The sequence below is a fragment of the Oreochromis niloticus genome, linkage group LG16, assembly GCF_001858045.2.
Source record: "Oreochromis niloticus isolate F11D_XX linkage group LG16, O_niloticus_UMD_NMBU, whole genome shotgun sequence".
Taxonomy (NCBI): Eukaryota; Metazoa; Chordata; class Actinopteri; order Cichliformes; family Cichlidae; genus Oreochromis; species Oreochromis niloticus.
In genome coordinates this window covers 5,568,755-5,582,143 of record NC_031987.2, presented here as the reverse complement: position 1 = coordinate 5,582,143, position 13,389 = coordinate 5,568,755, and the positions used below count along the sequence as shown (strand labels likewise).

General features: G+C 37.1%; 1 protein-coding gene across 1 annotated transcript; it reads right to left on the bottom strand.

Annotated features, from left to right (window-relative positions):
• Positions 1–5,989: 5,989 nt before the first annotated feature.
• Positions 5,990–12,646, bottom strand: si:dkey-10c21.1 (uncharacterized). Its single transcript, XM_013270197.3, has 6 exons — positions 12,511–12,646; positions 11,630–11,900; positions 11,042–11,179; positions 9,604–9,735; positions 9,434–9,465; positions 5,990–7,678 (listed from the first exon to the last, which is right to left on the bottom strand). Exons 1-6 carry the CDS (start codon positions 12,532–12,534, stop codon positions 7,403–7,405), a joined length of 873 nt encoding a protein of 290 aa, XP_013125651.1. The 5' UTR covers positions 12,535–12,646; the 3' UTR covers positions 5,990–7,402.
• Between the last annotated feature and the right edge of the window lie 743 nt (positions 12,647–13,389).

Below are 13,389 nucleotides of genomic sequence, written 5' to 3'. Positions count from 1 at the left end.
TTGTATCCGCGATCTCGTTCTTTCGGTCACTACCCACAGCTCGTGGCCATAGGTGAGGGTCGGGACGTAGATCGACCGGTAAATTGAGAAAGACAATTAGTGCTAAAACTTACATACAAAATACTAGAATTCAACTCAGTAAATCATTAGTTACCAGATAAATAAACCCAACAGTGTTGAGTAATCCAATTCTGTTACTTAAGTTAATAAGTTATGTTATGTTAATATAATCCTTTATGCTGATGTTCTTTATAAGAACATCAGCATAAAGGATTATATTAGCAATATAGACAAATAGTTTTTCATGCCCGGCTGTCAACAGGTTTATTTCTGCTGTAAAGTTGGACTTTTTTCCAGAGTCTGTGGGGATTGACTCACTTTTAGACCCACTCCCAAGGGACCCCTTGAGGAAATGCAGTTTTTGGCACCAGCTCACTTGGCTTAATTTTTCAGCCACAGATGTTTATCAGACAGTATTGCACACGACCACAAAGCTAAATCACCGGAGGACCTTTGAACAACTGTCTGACAGCCAGCAAAGAACATGCCAAATGTGGTTCACTGTAAATAGAGAAAAGCTTTCTGTCATGTGATAATAGTTCCTTCAACAAATCACTCACAGTTGGGTTCTTTTGCCTCAAAGAGACTAAGAGCCATAAAAATGCCAGAGAAATATACTGTGGTGAGGCAATCACACAGTTCACATGAGGTGTAAGAGTGTGTCATTCACTGTCCCCCATAGGCCGGCGATAATCCCGTTGGCGTTTTATGATCGCCTAAGTGCGTCAGACTGTTTCCATTCCAAACGGATCCTCCAGCCACCTTGTTTCTGTACTCTTACTCCACATATCCAGAGCTCGTCCTGGAAAGAGGCCGTCGGTCGTTGGCTGTTGACCAGAGGCAGGGGGAGTGTCACTGAGTGTGAGTCTGCTGAATACTCATATTCAGCAGAGGCAGTTGGATAAGATCCTGTTCACATCTATTACAATTTACACTGTGAGGTCTGGAAGCTTGGATGAGGTAAACGTCACACACCCTGATCTGGAAGCTATTGAAATAAATGTATTTTTCAATGAAATCATATACTGTATATATACACACAAGTTTTCTGACATTTAATAATTTATTCATGGAAGCAGCAAGGTAAACAGCCAGAATCGTATCAAACTACTTGCCCCTTTTTTGCTAAAACGTTGTGAGTCTGGGTGATGAAATTGTTTAGAAACTGAAATTTATATTCATGAGACCATAAGTAAGCAGGGTGATTGGCTCACAGCAAAGTAAATGTAAGGCAAAGGGATGTATCGTGTGAAACATGACCAAACTATGCAGGTTAAAGGTTTAGCATTGATCATAAGAAGAACAAATAATCCAATTTTTTATTTAAATTCAAGTGGAAGCTAAGGTTTGTTTGTAATCTAGTGTCACTAGTATCATTCCTACTTGCTTGTCCACCTATTTCTGCTTCATTGATTGTTAAAACAACTCTTATTTTAGCAGCTGATCTCTGCTAAACATCTCTGGGTTTCAGTAAGGATGTTTCCATAAGCCTATTTGAATCACACGCTTCTTGTGAAACTCACAAGTTGTAAACTTAAACCAGTAAAAATGTGGAACATTGTCTCAATGTGTGCTATGTAGAACAAAGCATGCAATGCTGTGTGATCCAAGCAGACTTAACTACCCTGCCTATATGCAAGTAAACCCAAAAACTCAAAACAAAACCTGTGTAATTGTGACCTCTAGTGGCTCTAGGTTGCTTTGGACACTTGAAATGTGCATCAGTGCGTTTTTATTACACTTAAAATTCCAAATAGTTTAGAAATGTATTTGCAATCTAAATTTCCAAACATCTCCAAGCTTAATTTTACCAACCAGCTGCTCTTTGTAGGCGCCTGTAGCGTCGTCATGCAGGTGTAACACAGTCCCTGATCAATAACCTAAAGAAACTGAAACTGCAGAGTTTTAAATCTTCAATTTCAAAGTCTGGCTGTGGTGGGATAAATTCACCCATGAGAAATCAGGATACTGGTGAAACTTTCAGCAAAGAGGTCGTCAACACACATGTTGAATTCTGATATTCATCTGGACGGTGTTTTCCTGTCAGCTTCATATTAAATTATAAAAAGTCACTGAACAAGGGACAGCAATTATTTTCCTCTGTCTGGCTAAGTCTTACTGTTCAGCAGCATAATTCAGTTAAAATCTGTAAAACGAACTACTACTTCCAGGTAATAAAAGAATGGTAAAATGGCCTGTATTTATATAGCGCTTTAATAGTCCCTAAGGACCCCAAAGCGCTTTACATATCCAGTCATCCACCCATTCACACACACACATTCACACACTGGTGATGGCAAGCTACATTGTAGCCACAGCCACCCTGGGGCCACTGACAGAGGCGAAATAAAAAAGAAAGAAATAAAACAAAAAAAGAGAAACATTTACTACAACTGCGATTAATATCATTCACTCACAGACACACACTGACTGAAGTCACCTTTTACGGGGCTTAATTTGCTCCTTCAGTTATGGGAATTCATCTCAAACAATGTCTAAAGTTCAGTAAGAATGAATAAACATTACACTTCTTCCTCTTTCAGTCGCTCCCTTAGTGGGCACCACAGTAGATCACCATCCTCAGTCTCACCCCATCCCTACTATCCTCCCCTGCCACACCAACCCTCTGCATGTCCTTTGTGCTTCAGCCTCTAACCCACATAGTTTGTTCAGGGTTTTAAGTGAGACTTACGAAGTTAGTGACTATATGTCACACACAAACATGCTTCATTTTCTTTCAGTGCAATTTTCCAGAATCAAATAATGTAAACTTTGGTTGGTTTCAACCAACCAATACTTCTACTTGTGCCTTTATCCAGTTTATTAACTGAGAAAAATATTGTCAACCGTCAGGTATCTTTGGTATTTGGTAAGATTGCATCCAAAGAACAGAACATCTTTTGTTGAACTACATTTTGTGAAGGATTATATGATGACTATATGAAAACTTAATAGTATTATATTCTAAAACCTCCGAAACTGTAAACAAAAAACATCCAGAGATCTTTTATTTAGAATTGCATTTACATCTTCATTTTATTTTTCATATTTCACACATGATTACAGGCTATAATTCTACCAAGTTGGAAAAGCCATATTCTACCTGATGCTCTTTGTAGGAAACATCTTCACACTGCAGCATCGGGAAAGGCTGCTCTGAGGACAACTTTTAGTGAGTTTAGAATCCAAAAAGGCGTGAATGAGCATCAGTGAGGAAAGAGGTTATAAAAAAAAAAACACTTTGAGTAGTAATAACTATCAGAAAAATGTAAACCAAGCAAAAGGAGAATTTACACAGCAGCAACTAAACTTCATGATGGCACAAAAACACAGGAGAGATGCAAAAATGGAAACTTCTCCTTACATGTGTACCCTCTGGTATACAGTTAAACCTACAAAAGAACAAAAGTAACTTGGAAGCACCTGTTATGGTGACAAATGTGTAAGGATTTATGTGAGTGTAACAAGGCCCAAGTTGTGATGGAGTATGGAGAGAAATTTGCCTCAGAGACTAATCTACAAGCATAAACTAAGACTTATAAATGTGTGCAGTAATTTGTGTGTAACTTTTGAAGATTCACAAATGCGCACTTCAACAAATGTGTACATCCAAATCTGAATAAATACTGATCATTTACACACAATTTATTAAGTTCAGCTTCACGAATCGTGTCTGCGGTGTTTTGACAGCAAAATAAGGACCAACACTGTATTAGGCAGGTGGTCATAATGTTATACCTGATTGATGTATGTTTGAAATATAGAACAATGGTATGAATCATAAAAACATAAAATACGTCTCAGTTACAAATGATGTAAATAAGTGTTTTTGTTTGTTTTGTTTTTTTACATTGGCTCAATCCCTGAATAAAAAAATATATTTTATGAATAACAGATAAAACTGGTTGTGTGTGGCTCAGGAGCTAAGTTGTGTTTGACAGTCCTGTAACAGAAAGCAACTGAATAATTATTCAAGAGGGCTGGTAGTGCTGATCCTCTGCCAACAGCTACCGGCTTCCCACCGAGGACAATTGCATGTCAGAGGATCATTAGGAGAGGCAGGAGCTTCAGGGTCCACTTGACAGGAATACAAACAACACATTAAGTTCCTAAACCCACATGTTACACTCTCTCACATAATCTTGGCTTTTTTTGTTGCTTTCCTTTGGTGGTAAACTGAAAAGTTAAGGCTCATTTTCAGTCCAGAACACGCACACACTTTGAGGAGGCACCGAGGGCAATGCCCACAACTGAAGCAGCTTTTCATCACTGAAGCTCAGAGTGTCAGTGAAGCTCTGGCAGGTATCTTCTCTTGAATGATTATTTTCAAGAGTTCTCTTACCTTTTAGCTTTGCTTTGCTCTTCTACCTTTCTATATTTATCCATGGATATCTCCAGGATGTATTCAGGGTGACTTGAAAGGCACACTCACAATCTGTCCAGCTGTTGCTTTAGCTTGTCCACAGTCTAAAATAGGGCACACATACCGTGTGTCGTATTTAAGAAAATATTTTAGTTTCACAAACTTTAATGTTGTTTTATTCAGATCAGATCAACTTTTGAGATGTGAAACATTTGTTTACAGCATACATACAAACTGCTGACTGGAACAGTTTAGTCTCTCCAGAAAATGTTTCTATCACTTCCAGCCATTCACACATAGAATTTTGTTGCTCCTCTACTGTCGACAGTACAGTACAAGTGACCCAGAAACTCACTGGAAGAAGTCTTTGTCCTGGAATTTTTTTTTTTTTTTTTTTTTTTTTTTTTTAATTTGTTCATTTCAGGCACAACAATAAAGTTGAACATAAAGTGCACAAAAAACAAAAACAAACAACAAAATGTACCTGAAAAGGAGTGGGATGAAGAAAACTTATTAAATCCCACCCCTATATTCACTTATCAACAGAAACAATAAACTTCCCGCAGCTACGCCCAAGCAAAACAAATAGAACCTTCATAACTGAATACAGAATATATTAATTATAAATTGCGTTACCACAGGTAACAGGCAATAATAATTACAAGTAACAAACACACATACATATACATACATACATATATATCTACACACACATGTACATATATATACATACATACACACAAACTTTTTTTTTTTTTTTTTTTTTTTTTTGAATCCATACCAGCAATGGTAAGAGAACAGACATTTCAGAGCACACTAACACCATCATTGATTATACTGTGACCAGACCAACTGTTTGTAGAGAAATTTAAATCTATGAATATTTTAAAAACAGCTTTCACCATATAAGCAAATTTTATATTTGACTGCATTGTACAGAACAGTTTTTGCTATAATATGCATTTTAAAACATTATTTTACTTGTATATAATTCATTGTAAAACAATTTTAATCCCGTCAGAATTATTTTGAAGTGACACAATCTTCCATTCACTTTAATCAGATTAATTTGATGTTTTCTAATAAATTTCTGCCCTTATTCACAGCCTACTTTGATGTTCACTGCTCAAAAATATTAAAGCATTAAACTATGAGTGGCAGCAGAAGCAGTCTATGACTAGAGACACTGGACACTCATATTAAACCCCTTAAGATTACTTACAATAACTTCAACATCGAAAGGAACCAGTTGAGCCTCCTGGGTAAAGTGTTCTCGCTGCGCATGTCCTACTGGGAGGAGGCCCTGGGGTAGATTATGAAGAGTGTCCACTATAGCAGAATACATTATACAAGAGGGGGAAACTTGTAGTGATGGATTACTGTTTCAACAGGGACAGAAAGTACAGTCAGAATAACCAACGTGTATTCTGCTATTAAATTAGAGCTCAGCAATTATTAATGGAAAACCTCAACTACTTGGATATTAGTAGGATACTTTTAAATGGTTTGAAATGCCATGTACTGAAACTACAGCAACATATTTTTACTATTATTGAAAGAAAAATGTTTAAAAAGCAGCGTGAGAAGCAGAGTTTTCATTTTATTTCATTAAACACTCAACTTTTGTGAAACTTCATCTGTGTTGTAACATCTGTGTTCTCCTCGGCAGTAGTTAAAACTCTACTAAGAATATAAACACATTTCATGCTGTCACCTGGTGGCAATATTCAATTCAATACATAGCTATAACACGTATACAATAAATCTCAGTGTATCGTATACAGACTACCAACACACAATCATTTCACATGCTTCATTTTTAATTCTTTAAGATTTAGTAATAAAGTCTGAGGATAGTACCTCACTTAAGTGCCCTATTTTGAAAAAGCAGACAGGCATATCTCAGTTACATTAAAATTGTGGGAATGTGCAAGTGTGTATATACACTGCTCAAAAAATTAAAAGAACACCTTTTAATCAAAGCACGACATCAAGTCAATTGATCTGGTCTGCTAAATAGCAGAGGGGGTTGTCAATCAGTTTCAGCTGCTTTCATACTAATGAAATTAGAATGATTTACAGGTAGAGCCCACTGATATTTTCCCCTCCTCATCTTTTCTTTTTTTTTCATTACCTATGCATTTGGCTAGGGTCAGTGTCAATACTGGTAGCATAGATACAAGAACCCTACAGAGGTTGGACGAGCAGTCCGAGTCCTCCAGGATGGCACCTTGATACGTGGCATTGCAAAAAGGTGTCCAGTGTCTCAAGAGGATGGAGATTCCAGGAGACAGGCGGTTAGTCCAGGGGAGCTGGACAAAGCCATGAAAGACATGACAGACATCCAAGGGTGTGGAGAAGCTGTTGAGAACATTATCCTGCCAGCATTGTTCAGCATGTCTGGTTTGATGGTGTGTCAGTGATGGTGTGGGGAGCCATATCCATGGAGGGACACACAGACCTCCCCCAACCACAGCTTAGACAGCAGCTGAAATCCTTGGATTCATTGTGCACTCTGTGCTGGTGCAGTGGCTCCTGGGTTCCTCCTCGTGCAGAGCAATCCCCAGCCTCATGCCCACAGTATACAGGCAGTTCCTGGAGAATGAAGGAATTGATACTGTTGACTGGCTTCCATGCTTATTTAAGTTAAATCCAACAAAACACCTCTGGGACTATGTTTCAGTCCATCTGATGGCACCAGGTTGCACCTCAGATTGTCCAGGAGCTCAGTGTCGCTTGTTCCATGTCTGGGAAGAGATCCCCCAGGACACCATCCGTCAACTCATTAGGAGCATGCCCCGATGTTTTCAGCCATTGAGACAAGCATGTGGCGTGGTTTGGGGTCCATAGTTCCCATTGATATCTGATGTGCTTTCAAAGTCTAATTTTTTGAGCAATGTTTTAAAAACCGATTTGCAATTCCCTTTACCATTATTTAATTTCATCCTAGCTAAAAAATTACATATAATCTGATCTCAGTTACTTTATAATGTTTTTCAGTTGTGGATACGTTTCTTCAACTTCAGGATCTTTAAGAATCTGAAGAAACTGATCACAGGTCTCTTCACCTTTACTAATCAGAAGATCTATCAGGTTGGTTACAGTTTGCTCTGGGTTAGAGGTGTGCTTCAGATTTCCATATTGTCTGAGAGAGAGGATTCCTTTGGCATCCACATACTGCAGAATGAAGCGATCCCACATCAGGCAGTTAATGAGTTCCACCTTATGCTCCTTGATCTTTCTCACAGCTGGACCCTGAAAAAGATGACAGCGTATTGTTTATTAGTCTGAAGTAAATTTGTTTTTTTTCTACACTGTTAAAAAAAAATAATCCTAGAAAAACAGTAATATTCCGGCAGCTGGGGCGCCAAAATAATACCATGAAATAACAGAAAATAACTTTCTCATAAAAATACGGTTTCAGTAATGACAATACAGTTTGTTGCCCTAATTTTAGATGGGATTTTGCCTTTTTCAAGTGCTTTTAAACATTAAATTAGGAATATGTTAATGTGATTAAACAATGAAATTACCTATAAACAAGGTCAATGAATGTGGCAATATGAATAATAATACTTAAATGTACAGAAATATACAGTTAACAGTTGGTTTAAATAATAATGGATTGCATGCCCTGGGACAGACTGACAGAGGCGAGGCTGCCATATCGCACCATCGGCCCCTCTGGCCATCACCAGTAGGTGAAGTGTCTTGACCAAGGACACAGCGACCGAGAGTGTCCGAGCTGGGGCTCAAACTGGCAACCTTCTGATTACAAGGCAAACTGCCAACTCTTGAGCCACGATCGCCCTAAATAGCAATAATTATTATTATTATTTGATGTAAAAAAAGTTTATGAGAATCATTTTATATATTTTTCCATAACATTACATTTGAATTTAACAGTTCAATCTTTCAAATAACGGACACATATTTGTGAAATCATGATACATTTGTGAATGTATTTTAACAATCTAAATATGCATATGTACAGACAGATATATTAAAAAACAAGAGAATTATGTTTTATTACATTACAGTGATTTTACGTTAATTTACATTTGAAATGTGAAATCACAATCTATTTATGTCAATTTAATGATATTCTAGAAGAACAGAACAACACTATAAAATACACAGTAAAATGCTTTTATATTAGGATTTTTTTTACAGTGTAGGCATTTGTATAAATTATTATTTTTTCTCTTTTTTCATTGTTGCCTTATTTTTTTTCTTTCTTAGCTCTATCCAATATGTATTCCTCTCTTATCCACGCCAAACTACATTATTAATTAGATTTCAAGGAAAATATTTGTCCAGCAAAATACTGAAAGACTGAAAAGTCCATGTGAGGCTTAATTCACAAAACTTTACTCCAGAAAAAACAAGTTCACCTGTGTGATTAACTGTTTTCACCTTTTTATAACGGAAATTTTATTTTTAAAGCTCTACATATTCACTTGCTGAATACAGAAGGTGTTCCACCACAGTGTTGTATTAAATCAAAAGCCAAAACAGTCCTCTTCCAGGAGATCTGCTGACAAGCTTTATGGAGATGCCAATTTCCTTTTTCAGCAGGACTTGGCACCTGACCACAGTGCCACAACTCCTATTAAATGACTTGCCAACTGTGATATTATTATGCTCGATTGGCCAGCCAGCTCACCACACTTGCACCTCATCTTTGGGGTAACACCAAACGGAAGTTGAGAAACACCCAAACCAGTAGAAAACAGCCGAAGGTCACTATAAGGCTTCGGTAACACCTCAGCTGAGCTAAATGTCCCGCTGCACTGAGCCAGTCACTATTTGGTAAGACCAAGTTGTGCCTAGTTGGTAAGACCAGCTAGGTGCAATATTTACTAAAACTGGAGGATATCAATTGTTTTTTCCTGTTTGTCTATTCAGCATAACTTTAACTTTAAGTGATCCCAAAACCATCAAAACAAGCTTGTGTCAGTGAACACCTCTTTGTGTGTTCTTGCCAGTAACACTATTCTCGTACTGTACCTGAGGAGGTGGCTGTGTGTCCTCTACCGTACCTGAGAAAAAGCATTAGGAATTATTAACTTTCCACAAGTCTTTTTTTTAAATCTTGCATAATTTGATTTATGAATTACAGACTAACAAAAAGCAACAACAATAATTACACAGTGAAATATCTAAGGTCAAAATATTACCTGTGTTTTCTTGTGGTGCATTCACACACACTGAGAAATTTATACCCCCATCAACATGGACACCTGATATTTGATCAGCACATACAACACTGCCACCACTTGCAGCGAGATCTGCTTGGGGTTTAGTATTTCCTGTAAGAGGCAGAAAAAATAAGAATCAAAAATTAATTTCCAGCTTGTTGTAATAAAATGTGTGTAAAAGACTCAAACTGAAAACAAACTTGAAATATGTTTGAAAATAGCTACTGACTCAACTGAAACGCAGCAAAATACACTCACAGCCCACTTTATTAGGTATACCTTGCCAGTTTTGGACTCGTTCACCTTCAGAACTGCAACAGGCCTTTGTGACATACAGTCAACAAGGTGCTGCAAACATTCCTGAGAGATTTTGGTCCTTACAGACATGATAGCATCACACAATTGCTGCAGATTTGCTGTCTGCACATCCATGATGCAAATTTCCTGTTGCACAACATCCCAATCTCAATCTGATCGCATGCTGCAAGGCTAATGTGTGCCAGAGCAGGTTACACTCAAAAAAATCTGTTGTTGGATGAACACAATTTAATCATGGCACCTTTTTCCACGTGATTTAACCAAGTACAATAACCCATTTTTGACCATGTCAAACCAACAGATTTGGCATTTGGTGGTTTGATGTAATCAGATTACACTGGATCAATGTAGTATACTTACATTGACTTGAAGTGATTTAAGTATGTAGAGTGAAATTTGTTTTAATTCATTATACACAAGTTAAAAACTTCAGGAAAACGCAATGAAATGTTGTTGTTTGAACAACTACTTTGTTAATCAAGGCAATTACTGCTAGTCTTGCTTAATGAACCAATATGCAGGTTGATGATTTCATAGAGACAAACAACCATTTGCACTTACATTCTTAGGTTAATTGGTGATTCTAAATTACCCAACTCTAATTACACACTGCAAACCAGCCAGATTGTGGATTTGAACCCAGGCCCTTCTTGCTGTGAGGCAACAGTAATAACCATCATGCCACCAAGCTGTCAATCCAGGCTTAACAAAGCAGCTATGGAATCACCACACTACCAATCATCACTGAGTGTAACCGCTTCATATTTTTTCTAAAATTCTCTCTCTATATAGATATTTGTAGTATAGAATATAGTTTATTCTTCCAGCTGTTTCGCTGCTTGTACAATAATGAACTACTACCAAACTAAATTGACTTCAAATTCACTCACATCATTTTTATTCCCCATCCTGATGCTTGGTTTGAGCTTCAGCAGCTTGTCTTGAACTTGTCTAATTGACTTAATGCACTGAGATGCTGCCATGTGACTGGCTGAGTAGATGTTTGTGTTGACAAGCAGTTGAAAAGGTGTACCTAATATAAAGTGTCAATGAGTGTATTTAATGGTTTCCTTTATGTGAAAATATAAAATCCTCTTACCAGACAAACTGCTGTCTGCCGGCTGGCTTACTGTTTGGATGTTAAATGAAATGTTTTTTGCAGTTGTGTTTGTAATTTCTCTGCGGGACACAACACTGCTACCATCAGCAAACATGCTTGGAGTGGATGAACCTGGAACTATAAAAAAAAAAAATATATATATATATACACACACACACACACACACACACACACACACACACACACACACACACACACACACACACACACATATATATATATATATATATATATATATATATATATATATATATATATATATATATATATATATATACATATATACACATATATATATATATATATATATATATATATATATATATATACACATATATATGTGTGTATATATATATATATATATATATGCACACATATATATGTGTATATATATATATATATATATATATATATATATATATATATATATGTGTGTATATATATATATACATATATATATATATATATATATGTGTATGTATGTGTGTGTGTGTGTGTGTGTGTGTGTGTGTATATATATATATATATATATATATATAATATAGACCAGGCAGGACTCTCACACACCTTCAGCTTCAGTGACGAAAAACTGCTTTAGTTGTGGGAAGTGTCTTCGGTGCTTCCTCAGAGTGTCAATAAAGTTCTGACAGGTATCTTCTCCTTTTTGAATGATTATTTCCAATAGTTCTCTTATCTGCTCTGAACCACTGCTTTGTTTTATTACCTTTTTATATTCATTTACGGATAGGATGTCCCCGCAGTGCTCCAGGATGTACTCAGGGTCACTCGAAAGCCATACGCACAGTCTGTTGAGCTGTGAGTTTAGTTTGTCCGTAGCCTGAAATAGTGCAGACATGCTGTGTGTCATGCTCAAGAAAAACGTTTAATTCCACAGACTTTAACGAAGTTCGTGTGAGAGACTCAGACTTGTTTGTCCGGATGTTGGTTTGCGTGCATCATGCATATCGAGCTTTTCTAGTGGGCTGTACTCATTTCCGAACTTTTGAACAGTTTGATCTCTCGTGTAAAATGAAAACGATTCAAACGGAATCGAAAGTGTTTTACCGAGTTAGCGTTACATCAAGGGTCACATGCTCTGCCCCATTAAATGAAGAAACTCAAAACCTCACAAGTTGGTAAAGATTCTGTACCATGCTGGGAAAAAGCTTCTTCTGCTATTTTGGAGCCTTTTAGGACCTCTGTTAAAATATATGCCACATATGGAATAGATTACTGCTGTATTTATAACAAGTATGAAGCTTTTATTGCATAATTGTCTGTGCGTAAAGGACCAACGTTTACACGTCTGAACATGCAAACTATTCACAAGCCTTTACAGAGTAGTATGTATAAGTTAAAACCGATGTTTCTTAATGCATATCAAGTCGAAATAACATCACCGGTAGAATTACATGGACTACATTACATGGCAAATACATGCTGCTTACCTTTGTTGACAGAAATTCAGCCATAGCTTGGCTCGATTAAAGTTTAGCAGGAAAAGGAAGGGCCGGGGCTTCTTGTGGTTGTCGTTGTATGAAATGAAAAAGTTTCGTTACTTCCTGATTCTGTCGATGTGGCATGCAAACTACAGTATAATACTGGTAACACATACGCAGGCAGCATACGCACATGCCCAGTTAGGATCCCAGCTGGCCCATCTTTAGTTTTCCCCATTGTAAATAAGATGTGAGACAGTTTAGGTTCAGGCTACTTTATGAAATCAAACTGAACAAAACTTAGAAACCTTGAGAAAATAAACCACCTGCATCATCAGAATAGCCTTGTTGATGATGTGACCACATGCTGTTTTTGGAGTTTTAAAAAAATGTCATAAATGTGCTTAACTCAGTCTGAGCATACTCAGAACTGACTGAGCTGACTCTGATCAGCTGCTCAGAGTGAGGCTGGGTTTGCTTTCTGGAAGTCCAGTTTTATTCTAATTTTACATTAATCTGTTCTCAAAATAATCCAAGAATCAGACTGTGCTGTGTGTGGTTACTGACTTTTTTTTCTTTATTGCGTAGTGTTAATTACTTGGTTTTTTTTGTTTTTGTTTTGAGGTTTCTCTTTATGTCTTGTTTAAGGTTAGAATCAGCAGACTAACTGGTGGGTTACAACTGTGGTCAAGGTCTCTGTTTCTCAGACTGGGATCGAATCTTATCTTATCAGACCTCAGCTGCTTATCTGAATTATGAAACATACCAATCACGCTGCCTCTTTACCTCCCTGTTTGATAAATGTAGTTTCTACCTTATGTCAGGTACATGGCGGGTTACAAAGGTGAGCTTCATGAGTCTGATCCCTTTTCTTGGTATGCATTGTTG